The sequence below is a fragment of the Callorhinus ursinus genome, unplaced genomic scaffold (genome assembly GCF_003265705.2).
Source record: "Callorhinus ursinus isolate GAN/ISIS: 27379988/994484 unplaced genomic scaffold, GSC_fseal_2.0 scaffold12, whole genome shotgun sequence".
In the NCBI taxonomy this organism is placed as follows: domain Eukaryota; kingdom Metazoa; phylum Chordata; class Mammalia; order Carnivora; family Otariidae; genus Callorhinus; species Callorhinus ursinus.
This window is the reverse complement of record NW_027397074.1, coordinates 62965215-62988079: the sequence shown is the minus strand read 5'-3', so window position 1 is coordinate 62988079 and position 22865 is coordinate 62965215. Positions and strand designations below refer to the sequence as shown.

General features: G+C 37.6%; 1 protein-coding gene across 2 annotated transcripts in view; it reads left to right on the top strand.

Annotated features, from left to right (window-relative positions):
- AASS (aminoadipate-semialdehyde synthase) overlaps positions 1-22865 on the top strand; it is a 59032-nt gene that overhangs the window by 5411 nt on the left and 30756 nt on the right. The window contains exons 2-11 of one of the 2 annotated variants that reach the window (XM_025865718.2): positions 1304-1528; positions 7342-7518; positions 10397-10481; positions 13409-13476; positions 13580-13726; positions 14658-14736; positions 14865-14992; positions 16390-16538; positions 17918-18040; positions 18376-18487. In XM_025865718.2, coding sequence (XP_025721503.2) covers positions 1304-1528; positions 7342-7518; positions 10397-10481; positions 13409-13476; positions 13580-13726; positions 14658-14736; positions 14865-14992; positions 16390-16538; positions 17918-18040; positions 18376-18487 — 1293 coding nt within the window. The remainder of the gene's footprint in view (positions 1-1303; positions 1529-7341; positions 7519-10396; positions 10482-13408; positions 13477-13579; positions 13727-14657; positions 14737-14864; positions 14993-16389; positions 16539-17917; positions 18041-18375; positions 18488-22865) is intronic. The other variant, XM_073899132.1, reaches the window with a different exon arrangement.

Genomic DNA, 22865 nt, shown 5'->3' with positions numbered 1-22865 from the left:
TTTCTATTTCAAGTGTTAAGTAGTTGCTCCCTGGAAATGTACTTGTATGTGCCACTGTTGAGACAAAACTTACCCATCTGTAAAGTGGATTTGATATAGAAGATTGCGGTCTGATGTAACAGAAATGTGTTCATAAGAATTTTGATGTATGTTAGCAGTGATTGGTAGGAAATTTCTAGAAAGTGTGAAATTCAGTCCCTATGTTTTGATGCCAACCTTAAACATAAAAACTAAGGCTTAGCATTGAAATGATCCATAAATTATCATCTGAAATTGCCAAGTGTATGTAACTATTTGAAGAGGGACAGAGTATTGTTTGATATTTATGCTTTAAAAATCTATATAAAATTTACTCTATGCTGGCACATAGTAAGCCTCTTGTAAACATTTCTTGATTGAATAAATGAGTGGAATTATGCAATCTGGAATAGCAGCTAGAAAACTGGTTGAGACAGGTCTGGGTTTAATATCATAGCAGGAGGAAGTGGTATGGAGAGGAAACCCTGAAAAGGGAAACAGCATGAGTTTGAGTTTGGGCCTAATATAATCTCTTTTAAAAACAAACAGTTCAGGGAGGATTAGGACCGTGCTTCTTAACCTTTTTTGACTACCTGTCATGGAGAAGCATGTTTGTTTTGTTTTCTTAAATTTCCCACCTGCCAGGACCAATACTTTCATAAAATTCAGTCACAATGAATTACAGAAAAATGGTCGTGTGATATAAAGGTTTCCAAGTGCTTACTTTGTATTTCTGTGCATAGCTCATCCAGGACCAGTAAAAAGCAGGTCACGAACTACCAACAGGCTGCCAACATACTTTGAGTAGCTCTCTAGTTTAGGGAATGATCAGAGATGAAACTCCAAAGAGGTTGGAGCTGGATTGTCAAGAATCTTGAACACGATTAAAGGATTCCAACCTTTATGCCATCGAAATTGGCATAAATTATCTTCCTGTATTTGCATTGTAGTTAACATGCTTAAAACTTTTGTGCCAAATACGTTTGATGAAACATATATTTAAAAAACACTTTCGGCTTGGCAGATACTGGCTAGTGTCCTATAATTTGCTCAGTACTTTTTTTATTATTATTATTTTGGAAATAAATAACGTCACTAGTGGAAATTTGGGTTTGTTGGGTAAAGGAGCACTTGATGGCACTCAAGCTTTCCCTCCTCTTTTCTCCATCTTGCATCTGTTACATCTGAGTTGGTTGGATTTTACAGCCGATTTCTCAGGAGACCAGAACTGATCTGTGAGCCCTCCTGCTTTTTGTTGTCCTGTTCTCTTATGATGTCTTTACAGTCACCAGGTTTTAAGATGCTGCGAGTACAAAGGACCAAACTGGGCAGGCTGGGGCTCAGCTTCTCCAAAGGGCTTCACCACAAAGCGGTGGTGGCCCTGAGGCGGGAGGATGTGAATGCCTGGGAGAGAAGAGCACCTCTGGCTCCCCGGCACATCAAAGGCATCGCCAACCTGGGATACAAAGTCCTCATACAGCCTTCCAATCGGCGGGCCATTCATGACAAGGTAAATGGTTCTAATTTTTTAAATATGTGGGAATAAAATGAAAATCAGGGAGCATCTGAGTAAAAATGTGTATGAAATCAAGGAGCATCTGAGTAAAAATGAAATGATTGCCAGTGTCATTTAAACACCACATGACAATATTCCTTTCTCTTGATTATAATGAGATGTCTAGTTAGAATGTGTACTTGAGTCCAGAATTTAGTCAATTAGGTATTATTTTCACCCCATTCCATGCTTTCTGCAGCTGAGGGATGGAGGGATTGCCTTTAGAACGAGGTAATGTCCTTTGGTCATTGTCTCCATGTGCAACCCTGGTTCTGGGACTGGGGAGACTAAGGCCACTAAGACATTACTGTATTTCCTTGGAATAAATCCTTCTGCGTAACCATCATACCTGAAAAATGAGTATTCCATAATACCGTCTCACATAGCCCGTTTCAAATTCCCCATTCTCTCAAACATCTTTATGGTCTTTTATTTTAACTGAGACTTACTTAAGGTTCGTTGCATTTATTGTTATGTCTCTAGTTCTTTTAACCTAGAACAGCACACCCTTTTGATTTGTTTGTTCCGAGAACGTTGACTCCTTTGGAAGAGTCCAGACTAGTTGACTTGTAGAATGGTCTGCTTCTGGGTGTTATTAGTCTTGAGTTTTATCCTGGTGATTAGATTCAGGTTAAGACACTTTTGATATAAATATTATCCCATGGTGTATTTTCTTCCCACTCTATCACATCAGAGACACAAAATAACCAGGTTGTCCCAAGGTTAGGAATTCGCGGTCACTTGGCTGAGGTAGTTGCCACCAGATCTCTCCATTGTCTAAGTATCTTTTTCCCTTTATAATTACTGAGTCATCTGTGGGGTGATGTTTTGAGACCTGTGAATCTTCTGTTTGTTTCTCAACTACCTTTTGTTAAAGATATTAGCATATGTTGATAATCTTTGCCTGAATCATTTTTTATACATGGGAAGCTTGCAAAGTGATGATTTTTCTGATTTTATCGCTCTTCTAAGTTTACTTGCTGATTTTCTTCTATAGAAAAGAGATTTCCCTTAGTTTCTCTTTGCTCTCTTGCTCTTTTGAGTATCGTTATGGATGCATGGGCCTTTTTCATTTAATGTATGATAATCTATTAACCTTTTTTTTTTTTTAAATGTCTCAGTTATTCCAGATTTGAGATGGAGGGTTCCTTTAAGGGTGCTCCTATGTCCTTTGGAGTACTTCTGTCTTTCAGCGTTCTTGTTTCCTAAAGCAACAAATGGTCTTAGTCTTACTTGTGCTTTTCTTGCCCCACACCTGGAATTAGCCATCTATCTCATCAGGGAGCCCTGATTTCTTTTAGTATATAGAAACCAAGATCTGATCTCTGGTGTTAGGTGTGCTTATTTTTACTGGGATATTGTTGCTTTTAGCACTTTTAGTGAACAGAGAGATTACACATACATAATATATACATATATATTATTTAATATTATTTAATCATGAATCAATACTGATATTTCCAATTAAAATTTTTGACATTACAGGTTTTTCTTACCTTTAAAATTTTATATTTGCATCTGTTTTCTACAGCAGTGAAAATTTTAATTCTTTATAGTATTAATGCATGTTTTTTGCTTTATCCTATATTATACATAAAATAGCTTTGGAATCATGATACTATTATTATAACTAACAATAAACCTATAAATGCTAAGTGAGTAGATCTTACAAGTTCTTACATAACTATGCATGGTGACAGATGTTAACTAGACTTATTGTGTTGATCATTTTGCAGTCCATACAAATGTCAATTATTATGTTGTATACGTGAAACTATATAATGTATGTCAATTATACCTCAATAAAAAAATAAACCTATTAAATGGAGTTTAATATTTTTTGAGTAAAAAAAGCCTTTTTGGTTTTAGAATATATCTCAAAGAACATTCAGATTGCTGTATTCAAGTTATTTGAGTTATTCTTTCTGTGTAGTTACGTCGTCAATGTGATATACGGTTGGATTTATGTTTTTTCTATACATTTTAAAGGTTGCTTTTAAATCCTTTTTGATTTAATTATATTTTTAAAATAAGTGAAACATTTACAAGTTTCAAAGATTAAAACTATGTAAAATGATACAGCGCAGAGAAGTCTTCCTCTTACCTAAGCCCTTACATCCTATTCCCACCCACTCCATAGGTTACTATCGTCATTAGTTTCTTTTTTTTAATTTAATTTTATTATGTGATGTTAGTCACCATACATTACATCATTAGTTCTTGATGTAGTGATCCATGATCCGTTGTTTTCGTATAACACCCAGTGCTCTGTGCAGTACGTGCCCTCTTTAATACCCATCACCAGGCTAACCCATCCCCCCACCCCCCTCCCCTCTAGAACCCTCGGTTTGTTTCTCAGAGTCCATAGTCTCTCATGGTCCGTCTCCCCCTCCGATTTCCTCCCCCTCATTTTCCCTTCCTTCTCCTAATGTCCTCCATGCTATTCCTTACGTTCCACAGATAAGTGAAACCATATGATAATTGACTTTCTCTGCTTGACTTAGTTCACTCAGCATAATCTCCTCCAGTCCCATCCACGTTGATGTAAAAGGTGGATATTCATCCTTTCTGATGGCTGAGTAATATTCCATTGTATATATGGACCACATCTTCTTTATCCATTCATCTGTTGAAGGGCCTCTCGGCTCTTTCCACAGTGTGGCTATTGCGGACATTGCCGCTATGAACATTGGGGTGCATATGGCCCTTCTTTTCATTACATCTGTGTCTTTGGGGTAAATACCCGGTAGTGCAATTGCTGGGTCATAGGGTAGCTCTATTTTTAATTTTCTGAGGCACCTCCACACTGTTTTCCAAAGTGGCCATACCAACTTGCATTCCCACCAACAGTGTAAGAGGGTTCCCCTTTCTCCACAGCCTCTCCGACATTTGTTGTTTCTTGCCTTGTCAATTTTTGCCATTCTAACTGGCATAAGGTGGTATCTATGTGTGGTTTTGATTTGAATTTACCTGATGGTTAATGATGATGAACATTTTTTCATGTGTCTGTTAGCCAATTGTATGTCTTTGGAGAAGTGTCTGTTCATGTCTTCTGCCCATTTTTTGACTTGATTATTTGTTTTTTGGGTGTTGAGTTTGAGAAGTTCTTTATAGATCTTGGATACCAGCCCTTTTTCTGTAGTGTCATTTGCAAATAACTTCTCCCATTCTGTTGGTTGCCTCTTTGTTTTGTTGACTGTTTCCTTTGCTGTGCAGAAGCTTTTTATCTTAATGAAGTCCCAAAAGTGTCTTTGCTACCCAGAGCGATCTATACCTTCAATGCCATCTCGATCAGAATTCCAATGACATTTTTCAAAGTGCTGGAACAAACAGTCCTAAAATTTGTATGGAATGAGAAAAGACCCTGAATCGCCAAGGAAATGTTGAAAAAGAAAAACAAAGCTGGGGGCGTCACGTTGCCCGATTTCAAGCTATATTACAAAGCAGTGATCATCAAAACAGTGTGGTACTGGCACAAAAACAGACACACAGACCAATGGAACAGAGTAGAGAGCCCAGATATGGACCCTCAACTCTATGGTCAAATAATCTTTGACAAAGCAGGAAAAAATATGCAATGGAAGAAAGTCTCTTCAATAAATGGTGCGGGGAAAATTGGACAGCCACATGCAGAAGAATGAAACTCGACCATTCTCTAACACCATACACAAAGATAAGCTCAAAATGGATGGAAGACCTCAATGTGAGACAGGAATCCATCAAAATCCTAGAGGAGAACATAGGCAGTAGCCTCTTTGACATCGGCCACAGCAACTTCTTTCCAAGATACATCTCGTCATTAGTTTCTGATTGATTATTCCTATGTTTCTTTATGTAAAAATGAGCGTGTGTGTGTGTGTGTGTGTGTATTCTTAGTTCCCCCTTAGTCTTACATAAAAGGTTGTAAACTATACATACTCTATTGTACCTTGTTTGTTTAGTCAACAACATACCCTGGAACTCACTCCTTGTCTGTTCATGGAGATCTGCTTCATTCTATTTAATGGCTGTGTTTTAATCACTCTGTCATAATTACTCCATCATTTGTGATTTATTTAATTGGTCTACTATAAATGGACAAATAGATTGTTTTCATAGAAACCAGGTATGAATCACATTTTCATCCTTGTAGTGTCTATCCATCTATAGTTTCCTTTAAAGTAGATTCCTAACTGGATTCATCTTATTTTATTCAACTGCTACTTTTGATGCTCCTTTAATTCTGCCTGGATCATGCTAACCTTTTACTTAGAAATCTGAAATGACTTTTATTGCCTCCATGTACTAGCTATTCAATCTCAGTTAAATGTGTAAACCTCAGTTTCCCGTTGATAAAATGGCCATAATAATAATACCTACCTCATGGGAGTTTTAAGAAAATTAAATGAGATAATTCCTGAAAAGAGCTCAGTAAAGCAAGTACTAATTTATTAATAAATGTTGATGATTTTTATTTTTTATCCAATAAAGATCATATTCACCATGATAATATTTAGTCTCCTTTTCCAAATTGATTTATCCGTTATGCCCTAAACATCTCCTTACTTTCCTGCCTCCATATTTGTATGTATTTCTGCAGTACTTTCTACTGATATTACCACCTTGCGTTTCCCATCTCCATCTCTCCAAATCCTACCTAGCACTCTGAGAAGCGAACTGAGGGTTTTAGAGGGGGGTGGCATGGGGGGAGTGGGTTAGCCTGGTGATGGGTATTAAGGAGGGCACGTATTGAATGGAGCACAGGGTGTTAAACGCAAACAATGAATCATGGAACACTACATCAAAAATTAATAATGTAATGAATGGTGACTAACATAACATAATAAAATAAAATTTAAAATAATCCTACCTAGCCTATTAGATTACTTTAAAGTTTCATATTTCCTTGATAATCTCACCCAGGAATTATTTCAATATCCATTAAACTAATGTATCACTTAGCTTCTGCTGTTCATAACTCTTTTGAATTCAGCCTCACTTAACTATGCTCCTGACTTCTTTTTACTGTATTTTGTGAGCTTCTTTATAGGAGGGATGTTGTCTGCCTTTTTAGTGTCTTACCATCTCATCTCTAGCACAGTCCCCTGGACAGAGTGGGGCAGTAATAAATACTAATTGAACCAAAAAAAAAAAAAAAAAGAAAAAAGAAAAGTAAATATTGCAGATACATGCCTTTCTTTTAAAAATACACCTGAGTAGGGGCGCCTGGGTGGCTCAGTTGGTTAAGCGACTGCCTTCGGCTCAGGTCATGATCCCGGAGTCCCGGGATCGAGTCCCGCATCGGGCTCCCGGCTCAGCGGGGAGCCTGCTTCTCCCTCTGACCTTCTCCCCTCTCATGCTGTTTCTCTCTCTCTCTCTCTCTCTTTCTCTCTCAAATAAATAAAATCTTTAAAAAAAATACACCTGAGTAATAAATTACTATTTTGCATTTAGCATTTCAGTACATTGTTGATACAAAATACACATTTCACAAATATTTTTAAATCATATGTGCTAGTGGTTATGATCAAACTATTAACTGCTCTTAAATAGGAGTAGGTGGTGAATTTTCTAACTTTTTTTTTTTGCTATAAAGTCAAACTTGTTGAATTGATCTTTAGCCAGAAAGTAACAAAAAATAATTGAAGTAATTATTCTATTATTTGTTCTAATCCATACAGATTTTATGCCGCCAAAAGATAATGCCTTTAATTGCTATGCTTATTTATTAAAGAAAATAAGAATCAACAAATTAGGGAAATAACTTTTAACCCAAATTGCATTCCCAGGAATATGTCAAAGCTGGTGGCATTCTTCAGGAGGATATTTCTGAAGCTTGTCTAATTTTGGGAGTTAAAAGACCCCCAGAGGAAAAATTAATGTCTAAGAAGACTTATGCATTCTTCTCCCACACAATAAAGGCTCAGGAGGCCAATATGGGCTTGCTGGATGAGATTCTGAGACAGGTAATTAGTGACCAGTAATCACAAATGTTAACATAGAAACAATTTTTCTTTCGACTTTTAAATGTCAAGTGGAGTTTTAGTTTTCTTTCAGCATCTTGGAAATACATCATGTTATTCACCTCACTAGGAAAGGTGATCTGTGAGTTAGTGCTTGAATAGTTCTGCTGCTCTTCGGGCTCCTCTGCTGTGCTAGTTTGGAATTTGTAATGAGAAGCCAAGCGTTTCATTCCTTTTGTACTGAAATGGAAAAAAATGGTAGAAGTGTTCCCCCCCAAACAGTTAGCACTTTATGAGGCCAATTGGTCAGATATTCCCAAGTAGAACTGAGAGCTAAAAAGAGCCTCAGGGATCATATAATTCACATCCCTCATTTTTCAGATGGAGCGCAGAGGGGTGAAGTGACTCGACCAAGGTTGCCCAGCTCTGTAGTGCCAGAACTGGACTGGAGATTATTTTTACATTTATTAACATTCATGAAGGAAGGAATAATTTTTTGAGTTATAAGTACTATACAAAAACTATCAGCTGTTTAAAATACAGAGTATTCATTCAACAAATATTTACTGAGTGTTTGCAGTGTGTCTGACCCTCTTCACTGCAATGGCAATAAACTAACTGTCTTCACAGAGCTTACATTCTAGTGGGAGGAGACAGATGATAAATATATAAATAAGATATCTGTCACTTAGAGATATGTGTGATGGACATAAATATGATACAGAAGGGAAAAAAAGGGGTTCTGGGCACTGTGGGTGGTGACAGTAGTTTAAATAGGATGATCAAGGAAAGCCTCATTGCAGATTTGGCATTGAGCAAAAATTTGAAGTAATGTGAAGGATCAAGTCATATTCATTGGGGTAGAGTCTTCCAAGCAGACAGCATAGTAGCACAAAGTCCCATGGGTCTGGCTGAGTGGAGGGTTAGTGTCAGTCATGTTCTAAAGTGCTTCTTCAGCCTGCTGTGTGGATGATATTGGAGATGGGAGGGGAAAATTGATAGGATTGTTAGTTTAGACTAGTATGGACCCCAGGTTCCAAATGACAGTGGCTTGCATGAGGCCAGTGGAAGCGGAGGTGGTGATGCATAGACCCAATATCGGGTGGATTTTAGAGGTCCGATCCTGCAGAAGTTACTGGTGAGACAAACGTGGAATATGAGAGAAAAGAGTGGAATGAGAGGAGTCCAAGGTTTTGGCCTGAGCAATTTCAAGGAGTTGCTACAAACTGAGATGATGGTACTGCAAGAGGGAGCAGGCTTGGATGGGAGGATCAGGAGTTGAGTTTGGGGCCTGTTGAGTTTAATTTGCCAATTAGACATTTAAGCAGATTGCAGACTTTAGACATTAGATTTTAAGGAGGGAGGCATTGATATGAGTTTGAGGCTCAGGGCGGCTCCTCCTGATACGTATTTGTAGTTGTCAGAGACTTGATGGCATCTACGACCATGAAACTGGATGAGGGTAGGCAGTGAGTATAGATAGAGAAGTCCAAGGTCCAAGCCCTGGGGTACGAATGCTAGATTAGAGCATTAGGAACTAGACTAGAATCTGAGAATAGGCAGAGAGCAGGAGGCTTCACAAACAGTAAAAGCAGTGGAAGAAAATGTGTTCTGTACAGACCTATAGAATACATACCTACTCATTTCAAATATGCTAGACCTGGCCTAGTGAATTCCCAGTGGTTTTGAAAAGCAAATTCAAAAAGTAATTAATGGAAATAATATAAGATTGCACCTTAAGCAGATAAATTCCTTTAAAAGTACTTTAGAAGCATTTTCTTCAGGGGCGCCTGGGTGGCTCGGTTGGGCAACCGCCTTCGGCTCAGGTCATGATCCTGGAGCCCCAGGATCGAGTCCTCCATCGGGCTCCCTGCTCAGCGAGGAGCCTGCTTCTCCCTCTAACCCTCCCCCCTCTCATGTACTCTTTCTCTCTCTCATTCTCACTCTCTCAAATAACTGAATAAATCTTTAAAAAAAAAAAAGCATTTTCTTTGTTAATGGCTTTTTGTTCATTACAGGAGAATTAACAAAAACAGAATGGGCATGGCTGCTTTTTGGCAGTATTTTGTAACCAGTTAGAGTTGGATGACTATTAAACATTCTTAAATTCAGGCACATGGTAAAAATCATGATCTTTGAGGAAATAAAATGCCTATTTAAAACAGTCTATAATTACAGTGTATCAGTAGCTTTTAAGCGCGAGTTAGTAAGACATTCCTGAGAGGGAAGATCCCCAAAGACAGAGGAAGAATGCGGTTTCAGTGAAGGTGAGAAAGTGAAAAGCAGGCAGCATGTGTTACTTTGCAAATGAAGCTTACTTGTAAAAGGAGAGAAGGAAAGGAGAAAGGGAGAGAGAGAGAAAATGAGATAGATTTGTGTGTATGGACTTGAGAGGGGGAGTTGTCATTTTTAAGGTAGGAAGGAGCAGTGTACAAAGGGATAATGCAGGAAAGAAAAAGTTCAAGAGTGGCCTTGGAAGACATGGGAAAAAGCTGGGATCCAGCTCACAGGGATTAGCCTTGGGAGGGACTTGTTTTCTTTGAGACTAGAAGGAAGGGTGTGGGGGTGAGTGGGACTATAGATAGGTATGTAGGTGGTGCTGGCCTAAAAGTTAAAGGAGATCATGTCTTTGCTATTTTATTGACTACTGTCAAGGGGCATTTATCACCCTGTTAGGACCATCTCTAATCACAAACCCATCATTGGTTTGTGACCCAGCATTTTCTAAATACTTCATGGTGTACCTGATGGTAACTTACAAAGTCAGGTCAAGATATATTTTATAAGAGGAAGAAATGTGAAATATTTATTTGCTCATATATGTACTCTACTCATTGAAATTAAGCTTAATGGGTCTGGGTGGAAATTTTTTATCCTTCAGGAAATCCGACTTATTGATTATGAGAAAATGGTGGATCATAGAGGAACACGGGTAGTGGCGTTTGGACAGTGGGCAGGTGTGGCAGGTAGGTATGCCAGGGTTTTTACATCACCCACTTTCTAAATTTGCCTGGGAAGTAACTGTTTTCTTTTTTCTGTGGCAAGGGCATGGAAGTGTTCATTTCCACTAATAAAAATAAACATGTGGGTACAGTGAAGGGTGATGAATATTAGGGGAATAAAATAAGGTAAATCATTACACATCTTTATTACAAAAGTTAAAAAGAAAAAGCAGGAAAAAGGAGAAAAACTATGAATAGGTTCTGACTTTTTAGGTAGTTCTGTCTGGAGGACTAGGGGAGGTCAGTTTGGTGATGAGACATGGTGGAGAATAAAGGGGGAAAGAGAGGGAAAAGATACAGGGATGGGAACCAAGAGAGGAGCAGTCTAGAAAGGATAAAAGCTGGAATTGGGGGAAAACTCCGCTTGATTTTTGTCCCAGTTGGTACCTTGGAACTTCTTGAGGAAGCACAACTTTTATATTAGAGCTCTGCATCAGATTAGATTACTTAAAGGTTTGTAATTGTTGGAACAAGTAGAAAATTTGTGGGTATAGAACAGGAAGACACCGTCGGCCACCCTGATGCAACTGATGGTTATTGAGCAGTCGCCCAGATGGCCCGTAAGAACAAAACAGTTCTTAATAAACATAAAATGTTTGAAATCATAGAGTATGTGCTCTAAACTATAATAAAGTTGATGTTGAAATAATAATAGAAAGATATCTAGAAAATTTCGAGATATTTGGAAGATAATGTATTTCTGAATAACCCATGAGTCAAGAAGGAATCACAGGAAAAATTAGTAAATACTTGAATTGAATGAAAATTTAAAACAGCATACCAAAATTTATGGGGTGCAGATAAGGTGGTTACTTAGGAGGAAATTTGTAGCATTTAATGCTTTTACTGGAAAAGAAGAAAGTCCAAATTAGTGATCTAAACTTCTATCTTACAAAGCAGGAAAATGAAGAAGTAATTAAATGCAAAGCAAATACAAGGAAAAGAATAATAAAGAGGGAAAATCGATGAAATCAGAAGCTAGATTTTAAGCAAATCAATAAAATCGATAGGCCTCCAGTTAGACTGATTAGAAAAAGAGAGAAGCCACAATTTACCAATATTAGGAATATATGAGGGGTCATGACTGTATTTCATATAGACATTAAAAGGGAAAGAAAGTATTATGAATAGGCCAATAAATTTGACAATGTTGATCAAATAGACAAATCCTTGAAAGACAAAAATTACCACAACCAACTCAAGAAATAAAAAACTTGAATATCAATGTACATAAGAAATTCTACTCATAGGGGTACCTGGGTGGCTCAGTCGTTAAGCGTCTGCCTTCGGCTCAGGTCATGATCCCAGGGTCCTGGGATCGAGCCCTGCATTGGGCTCCCTGCTCTGTGGGAAGCCTGCTTCTCCCTCTGCCACTCCCCCTGCTTGTGTTCCCTCTCTTGCTGTCTCTCTATGTCAAATAAAATCTTAAAAAAAAAAAAAAATTCTACTCATAGGCATTTATCGAGAAATGAATTATTTTTTATAAAGACTTATTTCTAGTAGCTTCATTCATAATAGCGTAGAAACAGTCCAAATGTCCATCAGCCGAAGAATGCATAAATAAGTTGTGATATACCCATAAAATGGAAACTCCTTGTCATTAAAAAGAAGTAAACTACTGAAACTACACTGAATTATGTATGAATCTCAAAAACATGCTAAGTGAAAGCAGACACACAAGAGAGTATATACTTATAATTTCATTTATATGAAACTGTAGAATTAACGACTCTACACAGAGAGAAATAAGACCAGTAAGTAGTTAGTTCTGGGGCAAAGGACTGGGGAGGATTGCCTGGGGTGATGGAAATATTCTATATCTCGATTATGTTGGTGGTAATATGGGTGCATACATATGTTCAGTTATCAAACGGTATGCTGAATTGGTGCATTTTATTGAATATAAATTACACTTTTAAAAGATGACTTCAGAAAAAAGCTCAAAGAACGTTTGGAAGGGATACAGAGAAGGAGAAAGCAAGAGGAGAATGGATGCTGAGGTCTTTGCTATGGGTATGCTGAGTTTTCGCTATTTGAGTCCAAATTGAGAAATCCATAAGGTAGTTGGTCAGGTCTTGAAATAAAATATCTGTGTTAGAGATACAGACTTGGGGTCATCAGCATATACAGAATACTTGAAATTTAGGACTGGATAAAATTAGCCAAGGGAAAAAAAAATAGAGATCGAAGAGACTAGGACACTGGACCGAATCCTGAGGCTAATTAATTTAAAAGAGGACCTTAAGGAAAGGGGAAAGGACACTAATTTAAAAGAAATGGGCATGGGAAGAGGCACCTAGAGAAATGTGGGATGAAAATTTTTAAGTCAGGGATGCTGAGGGAAGAGGGTTCCAGTAGAGAGAGAGTCCACGTTGCCAAATACCTCTGACAGGTAAGATCTGACAATTGTTCACTGAGTTTAGCTATTTAGGTCACTAAAATTGCCGATGGCACTCATAAGGTCAATGCTGACCTTAATTTTGTTTGTTCATTAGTTTTGGTTTGAGAGGAATGTAAGTGTCTTTAAATGTTGATAGGAGTGAGCCAATAGGGAGGGATAGTAAAAGGAATAATTTCAAAAGTGAATTCCTTAGAGAAGGAATGGGAAGGGATGGGATTTGGAGCAAAGATAGAATAACCTCAGAAAAGAAGAGGGACACTCTTTCCATTTTGGCAGGATTGAAAGTGGAAGGGAATAGGTAGGGAGGCAGCTGGGTTAGTGCTTTTGATGGCAGAAAATTGAGGGGATGGATAATGTGACCCCTGGGGCCCCTTCCAAATCTGAGATGCTGTGATCTGTGCTTCGTCAGAGCACGGAGCAGGTTGGAGAATGGTCAGAACAGCTTCAACTCCTGACTGATGGCTTTTCTGTTGGTCTGATTCTGCAATAGGGATGATCAACATTTTACATGGAATGGGGTTAAGGCTCCTTGCTTTGGGACATCACACACCTTTTATGGTGAGATGTGTATTTTGTTTGTTTATTTATTTTTTTGAAAATACATATCAGGAAAGTGTCTCAGGTGGTCGACTAACTTGAATTCCTGTATGCTTGCTCTCAGCACATTGGCATGGCTCATAACTACAGGAACAGTGGTCAGGCTGTGCAAGCTGTCCGCGATGCTGGCTATGAAGTATCTCTGGGATTGATGCCAAAGTCGATAGGGCCTTTAACATTTGTGTTCACAGGGACTGGTAATGTATCTAAGGTAACTTCTTAGATTTCTAAGAAAGTCCTCTTTCTGTAAAGCAATCAAAACCCTGAAACTAACTCAAGGAATGTGAACATTTTGTGGTCATTTCAGAGCCTTGCTTCTGGATGAGTAGGTGTTCACAATTTTTGGTACTTTTCTTGCCTATGTAACTTTTCCCCCAGTATAGAGCAGTAATGATCCAGACTTATTTTCTTTGCTTTCAGTTGACTCCAAGCTGTCAAGAGTCTTTGAACGCTTTTTCTTTTTAAAGGGATAAGTCATTGTTAATGGTATAAAGGTCTGTTCTTAGGGTGATCTGTTTTACCTTCATCGCTGAGATGTCCAAAAGTTTGGAATTGAGCACAGGATGTAAATTTTTTAAAGTCATTTGAAGTTTTGCCAATAAGATTTTGGGAAGCTTAATTCAGGACTGAATTCATACTTTCTTCCTTCTGGGATGGTTTTGAGAAGGCATTTGTGATCCCCCAGAGAAATCTGTAATTGTAAAATAGATCTTCACTCAACGAAAATATTTTACAAAAAGGACCTCGCTATTTGTATTATACTGTGAGATAGGCATCTACTTTGTTTTCATGGGAAATACAGTTTCCCCAGTTGAAATAATTCTGCAACGGAGCAAAAAGTAAATAGAAATGTTTTATTGTGCTCTCATTTTTAAAAATGTAGACACCCTTGTGTCTACTCTGAGTAACTTAAGTAAAAAAAATTAAAGCTCCTTCCAACGAATGCTGTTCATACAGGAAGAAAAGCTGATTTGTAGACTGTGTGCGAGAAGTGTATCTGTACTTCTGTGTTGCAGGCCTCGTCGCTGGGCCGGATAAGTGGAGCTAATAGTTGTGGGGAAAGTGCATTGGAATCTTTGCAGAAAACTGTGTTGGCTTTTTTCCTATTGATTTTTAGATTTTTACTCATGCATTATTTACAGGGAGCCCAAGAAATCTTCAATGAGTTACCTTGTGAATATGTAGAACCACATGAATTAAAAGAAGTTTCCCAAAATGGAGGTAAGGGGGAGGGGGATAACTGTATGTATCTTTTAACTGTTTTTAACAGTTTCTGTGTTACAATATTTTATCACCATAAATCTTTATCATTTGTCACCTACTTTACTAATTTCTTTCTCTTCTGCAAGACCTGAGAAAAGTGTATGGGACAGTGTTAAGTCGCCATCATCATCTTGTCAGGAAAACAGATGGTGTATATGATCCTGTAGAGTATGACAAATATCCTGAGCGCTACATAAGCCGTTTTAATACTGATGTGAGTATCACACTCAGCTTCTGAGCTGGTTGCTCCTAATACACTATAGTTAGGCTGTTTTTAAGGAGAGAGATTATAAATGTATACATTGGTTTTCAGTTCCCCATATTGACTTGTGAATCCTTTGGGTTGGCCTTAGGAGTTGTTGGCTTTTACTGACGTTTGGAGTGGCCTTTGCTTAGTGGTTTTGGTTGGATATGCCCTTTGCTTCACTGCCTCTGTTTCTGCTTCGTGTCTGCATGTGCCCAATAACTCTAAACCATGTCCTGTGGAGTACTCTTTTCTGTATTTATCCTGGACCAGTTAGTACTATTAGCAAAGCCCAGTGTCTGTGAGGTTTCATCTCAACCTAGGGTTCTATGGCCACAAATTGCAGTCATAACCTCAGCCAGCTGTCTTGGAATGCATGACATTGATGACGGGGGGCTAGGGTGAAATAGCACAGCTACATAGGCACAGACCCGTCCCCATTGTACAGAAAGTTACCTATAATTCAGAACCTTCTGATGGGGACACACTGGCCTTATCTTTTAAGAAGAACAATGTATTTATGTGTTCTGTAGGAGACACTGCAAAGTTCTCCTCAAAATAAACCAACAGGCCAAAAAATAAACAAAAAGTGCATGCATTTATTACGAAAAGGAATGTTTTAAATAATTTTAAGTATGTTTGAACAATAAGATTATAGATTCTGGTATGAAATATAGCTATTAAGGCATGTAAAGCTTGTTGTAGAGAAGGACTTTTACCTGTAGCTTGAGAATGCTTGAGTTGCTTGAGAAACAAAAATTACGAAACTAGTTTCAGACTGAAAAATTAAAAATCTAGTAAATTTCCATCGCTTCTCTTTCCCCCAGTCACAGAAATATTGGTGATTGGATGCATCCTAAAATTTATAATGACCTAGCTACCACGTATGCATGTATGTAGCGCATTTGTTCATGGAGCTTACATATGTTATCTGATTTAATCTTCACAGCATTCCTTTGAGGAATGGGGTACATATTATCCCCATCTGGCAGGTAAGGAAAATAGAGCCCAGAGAAGTTGAGGTAGCATGATGTAGATCACCCTACTGGCGGTTGAGCTGGAAATAGAGTGCTAGCTAGGTCACTTGATTCTGTCCTTTCCCTTTTCTTGGCCATGCAGTACATTAGAAAACAGAAACATTAATATATTTATGCTCATATACTTCTCTATCATGGAGCAATTCTGCACTGAAACCTGGGTGAGTATTGTCTTCACCTCGCAAAATGACCACTGACATGGCAAATAATAAAGTCAATTCGAAGTAACATGAAATTATTTCTTATGAACTTTACTGATAGCTCTCTTTCAGCCTACTGCATTGAAATTTGCTATTGCCTGTCTTGTTGAACTTGGCACTTGCTTTACAGATTGCACCCTATACAACTTGTTTAATTAATGGAATCTACTGGGAACAAAACACCCCTCGTCTACTAACTCGCCAAGATGTCCAGAGTCTCTTGGTCCCAGGCAAGTCCTCTGTTGCTGGTGTGGAAGGCTGCCCTGCATTACCACACAAGTAAGGACTTTACTTCAGTAATGATGGCAGTTTTCAGCAGCAGGGCCCACTTTTAGGGTATTATCTGCAGGGGATTCACATATCATGGGACTTGACTGCTAATGACTGGTAGTCTGCTTTATCTCACTTGATCTCTTGGTAGCATTTGACAATTAACCTTCCTTCCTTCTTGAAACTCTCTTCTCTTAACTCTACATGAAGCTCAAAGGTAGCCTCCTCAGAAAGATCTGTGTTCCCATCCCCATCTCTGTCTAGTCTGTTACTTTTTTTTCCCCTGAAATTCATGATCATTTATTTTCCTGTGTTTATGATTTTTCTCCCTCCTGTTTGTCTTAGTGACAAGTACCCAGTACATTGCCTGACATACAATTTGTATTCAAATAATTATTAAATGTTGAATTACATAATTAGTCAATAAATATTTGTTAACACCTCCTCTGCCTGGCACTCTGCTAAGCTGAAGGATAGAGAAAAAATATGATTACTACCCTCAGGCATGTAGCCGGCATGAAGTAAATGCCAAGGGACTGCTAGGAGCAGTAAATAGCACAAAGATTTAGAAGAAAGTGGGAACATTGGTCTCAGCAGAGCCTTGAAAAGGAAGACTGAGGAGAAAGAATTTCAAGTGGTAGGACTGGTGCTTGATAAATGTGGAACCACCAAGACACAACTTAAGACACAGCGAGTGAGCAGTCTAGCTCTAGTGCAGGGTTGACAAAGGCAAATGGTAGTTGGAAGTTGCGCAGGAAATTTTTGGTCAACCCCTAAAGGATTTCAAAAGCTGGGCTGAGATTTCTGTTCATAATTCTAGAGATTTCCCTGTATTAACATGTGAAATTATGTAGTGGCCAGATAAGCACAGACCTGTCCCCACTGTACAAGAAGTTACCTACAATTCCAAACCTCCTGATGGGACACACTGGCCTCACTTTATATGAAGAATGATGTATTTGTGTGTTCTGTAGTCATCAGTCATACAAAGTCCCTTTCAGAATAAACCTGGTGCCACTAAGCAGGGTGGAGGTAGTGTAGTCAAACCTTTTTAAGTTATTTAGAGTTGGCTAAATAGGTTAACTTTAGGCTGTTTCTTATGATTTCTCTAGGGAAGGGGTTTTCCACTTTGATTTCCTTTTTTCTCCTCCTCCTCTTCTTTTTCTTCTTACTTTTGTGTGTGGAGACTAAAGCTTATAGTGGGAAGATTGTCTATATCCTAGAAGAACACAGTGTCCTGAACAGTGAACTGTAGGAAAAAGAGCTGAAGAGCCCAGGAAATATTTGGCACCCACACTGAAAGTTGTTCAAGTACCTTTCATTTTTATTCATTTTTAATCTTGTTGAGAAGTTCCATGCTCTCATCTGAGTATTGATGTTATTTTCAGACTTGTCGCAATATGTGACATTTCAGCTGACACAGGAGGATCAATAGAGTTTATGACTGAGTGTACGACAATAGAACATCCCTTTTGTATGTATGATGCAGACCAGCATATTATTCATGACAGGTGAGTTTGCTTGATACACTAGTGTAAAATATTCAGTGTTTTACATTTTTCTGAAGGATATGCAAATATCCAGAGAGGTGCTCAACCATATTTAAAAATTTGGTAGAAAAACAACATGCAAAATCAAACACTTATATACATGTATATTATATTTAAATGGGAGATGGGTTGCTGAAGAAGGGAAGTTTTGTTTGAAGTCTTGTTTATTTTCTTTTATCCTTTGGTACACAATTATAAATTATTTTGGAACAAATATAATGGAGTAGATGCCTGGGAAAGTTAGAGCTTACGAGTAACATTGTATACAGCTGAATAAAGCATATTGCTTCTCCTAGTGTTGAAGGCTCTGGGATTCTGATGTGTTCCATTGACAATTTGCCAGCACAGCTTCCAATTGAAGCTACAGAATACTTTGGAGACATGCTTTACCCTTATGTTGAAGAAATGGTAAGCTGACTGATAGCATCCACAGTAATTCTGTGGCTTTAAATAGATCTTAGGAATGTTCTGGTCTTCTATACATAAGAAATCGGTTGTAAAATGAAATGCCAGCCCTCCCTCAAAAGTATTTGTAGATGCTCTTTTATATATTCTGCTTACTTGTCTCATGGGGTATATAATTATATAACTGCCTTCATGATTAACTACAATTGGATTTATCTCTTATTATGCATATTTTATTAAGAATGTTCATGACATGTGAGATAAGATTTCCTTTTTTTTACTCTTCCTGCTGTCTAGGTCAATTCATGTTAGAACATTCTTACTGTGCTGTGATGAACAAATTTGAAAATTCAGAAATGCAGAAAATTTTATTGGCTGTTTGTCACTAATGCTTAGTGAAGTGACAGCTTTTGTTGTGGTCATGTATTTTTCATTGTAATCAGTGATTGACTATTGAAATACTGTGTTATCTAAATTCCATTTCATTTGCCAAAGATAAGCATTCTTACTTCAGTATTTATCTTAAGCATACTCTTCTGTTTCTGTGCTGAGAATTTCTATCTTTTCACACACTATGAGTGTACCATTTTTTATCATATAGACAGAGTTGGAAAAGCCACTTTATAGTCTTTGCATCGTATTTCCAAAATTCTGTGTCAGCTTGTGGTTGAACTTTGTTGTCTTTTCCCTTGAAAATGGGTCAGGTCATAGTTTTCTGGTTTTCCAGTTGAATAATTTGGGGTTGTATCCTGGGTGATGTGAATAGTTATGCTGTGGAGACTCTGGATTGTTACATTTTCCTGAAAAGTGTTGATTGTTTGTTTGTTTAGCAGAGAATTCATTGGTTAGACTTAAGTTGAAAACTTGTCTCACCTGAGGTGGGGGTAGCTCAAATAAAAGTTCAGCTCTTTCATCTTTACCTGGGTTGCTTACCTACACACACTCAGTTTGGGGCTTATCCAGAGACTTGAACAGAGCTCACATGAAAGGTGGGCTTCACTTTTTCTAAATCTGCCATTTCTGGCATTTTCCACTTACATTTTGGAGGCTGTGGTTGCTCTGGGTTCTGTTCCTGCTACACCCACGAAAAGTCATGCCAAATGCTAGACTCCTCTCTTTGTGCTTTCTTCCCCAGAATTACAGTGCAGCAAGTCTTACCTACCTTAAAATTTTTTTTTTTTAATTTTAATTCCAGTATAGTTAACATATGGTGTTATAGTAGTTTCAGGTATACAATATCACTATATTGTATATATTGTTCAACAATCCTATATATTACTCAGTGCTCATCATGAAAAGTGTACCCTTAATCCCCATCACCTATTTCACACATCCCCCACCTCCCCTCTGGTAACCATCTGTTTGTTCTCTATAGTTAAGAGTCTGTTTTTTGGTTTGTCTCTTTTTTTCCTTTGTTCCTTTGTTTTGTTTCTTTAATTCCACATAGGAAAATCATACGGTATTTGTCTTTCTCTGACTGACTTATTTTGCTTAGCAATACTCTGTGTAGCTCCATTCATGTTGTTGCAAATGACAAGATTCCATTCTTTTTTATGGCTGAATAATATTCCTGTGTGTGTATGAGTGTGTGTGTGTGTGTGTGCACGTGTGTGTGTATATATATATACATACATACATACATACATATATATATATATATATATAACACCATATCTTTATCCACTCATCTATTGCTGAACACTCGGGCTGCTTCCATGATTTGGCTACTGTAAATAATGCTGCAATAAACATTTTGTTGAGGATTTTTGCATCGATTTTCATTAGAGATATTGGCCTATAGTTCTCTCCCCCCCCCCCCCCCTTTTTTTTTTGTAGTGTCTTTATCTGGTTTTGTTATCAGGGTAATGCTGGTCTCATAGGATCAGTTTAGAAGCTGTCCTTCCTCTTTTATTTTTTGGAATAACTTGAGAAGAGTAGCTATTAACTCTTCTTTAAATGTTTGGTAGAATTCATCTGTGAAGCTATCTTGTCCTGGACTTTAGTTTGTTGGGAGTTTTTTGATTAGTTATTTAATTTCATTGCTGGCAATTGATCTGTTCAAATTTTCTGTTGCTTCCTGATTCAGTATTGAGAGGTTATATGTTCCTAGGAACTTATCCATTTCTTCTAGGTAGTCCAATTTGTTGGTATATAATTTTTCATTATCTTCTTTTACAATTATTTGTATTTTTGTGGTGTTGGTTGTTATTTCTCCTCTTTCTTTTCTGATTTTGTTTGAGTCCTCTCTGTTTCTCTCTCTCTTTCTGGATAAGTCTGGTTAAAGGTTTATCAATTTTGTTGATGTTTCCAAAAAACCAGCTCCTAGTTTCATTGCTCTGTTTTATTATTTTGTTTTATTTCTGTTTTGTTTATTTCTGCTCTAATACTTATTATTTCCTTCCTTCTGCTGGTTTTGGGTCTTGTTTATTTTTCTTTTTCTAGCTTTTTATATATTTGAGGTTTTTTTTTCTTCTTGAAGTAGGCCTGTATTGCTATATACTCCCCTCTTAAAACAGCTTTTGTTGCATCCCAAAGATTTTGGGCCATTGTGTTGCATTTTCATTTGTCTCCATGTATTTTTTGATTTTCTCTTTGATTTCTTGATTGCACCATTCATGTTTAGTAGCTCATTATTTAATCTCCATGTATTTGTGGTCCTTCTAGATGTTTTCTTGTGGTTGATTTCTAGTTTCATGGTGTTGTGCTCAGGAAAGATGCATAGTATGACTTCAATCTTTTTGAATTTATTGAGACTTGTTTTGTGGCCTAATATGTGATCTGTTCTGGAGAATGTTCCATGTGCCCTTGAAAAGAATGTGTATTCTGTCTTTTAAGGATGGAATATTCTGAATATATCTGTTAGATCCATCTGGTCCAATGTGTCATTCAAAGACACTGTTTCCTTGTTGATTTTCTGTTTGGATGATCTACCCATTGATGTAATTGGGGTATTGAAGTCCCCTACTATTATTGTATTACTATCAATTACTTCCTTTATGTTTGTTGTTAACTGCTCTATGTATTTGGGTATTCCCATGTTGGGTGCATGAATATTTACAATTGTTATATTTTCTAGTATATAATATATATTATTCTTTATACTAATATATATATTCTAATATTAGGGTGTATATATATTTCTTTGTCTCTTGTTACAGTCTTTGTTTTAATGTCAATGTTGTCTGATATAAGTATTGCTACCCTGGCTTTATTTTCACAGCTATTTGCATGATAAATTCTCCATTTCTTCACTTTCAATCTGCATGTGTCTTTAAGTCTCTTGTAGGTGGCATATAGATAGGTCTTGCTTTTTTATCCATTCTGTCACCCTGTGTCTTTTGACTGGAGCATGTGGTTCATTTACATTCAAAGTAATATTGATAGGTATGCACCTATTGCCATTTTGTTACTTGTTTTATGGCTGTTTTGTGGATCTTCTCTTTTCCTTTCTTCTCTTGCTCTTGTCTTTTATGGTTGACTTTCTTTAGTGATGATCTTGGATCTTTTCTCTTTTATTTTTTTCCATATATATTACCGATCTTTGGTTTGTGGTTCCTATTCAGTTCATATATAACATCTGCATATAGCAGTGTATATATAAAGATGAGGGCTGCTTAAGTTTGAACCCATTCTTTACTCCTCTACCTCCCACATTTTAGGTATATGGTACCATATATTTTTTTAAGACATTATTTATTTATTTGACAGAGAGAGAGACAGCTAGAGCAGGAACGCAAGCAGGGGGAGTGGGAGAGGGAGAAGCAGGCTTCCCACAGAGCAGAGAGCCCAATGTGGGGTTTGATCCCAGGATACTGGTACCATGACCTGAGCCAAAGGCAGACGCCCAATGACTGAGCCACCCAGGTGCCCCTATGGTGTCATACTGTACATCCTTTTATTTTGAGTCCAGTCCCTTGACTGATTTTTATAGGTATACTTAATTTCACTGCTTTTGTGCTTCCCACTTTTCTTACTTACTTATGGTTGTTCCTACCCACTCAGAGTCTCCTTTAACATTTCCTGTAGGGCTGGTTTAGTGGTCATGAATTCCTTTACCTTTAGTTTTTCTGGAAAACTTTATTTCTCTTTCTATTCTGAATTATAGCCTTGCTGGATAGAGAATTCTTGGCTGCAGGTTTTTTCTTTTCAGCACTCGGAATATATCATGCCACTCTCTTCCGGCCTGCAAAGTTTCTGATGAAAAATCCACTGATAGCTTTATGGGGTTACGCTTGTATGTAACTGTTTTCTTTTCTCTTGCTGCTTCTAAAATTTTCTCTTTATCACTATTTTTTGCCATTTTATTATGTGGTTTTGTGTGGATCTCCTTGGGTCAATTTTGTTGGGGGCTCTCTGTGCCTCTTGGATCTGGATTTCTGTT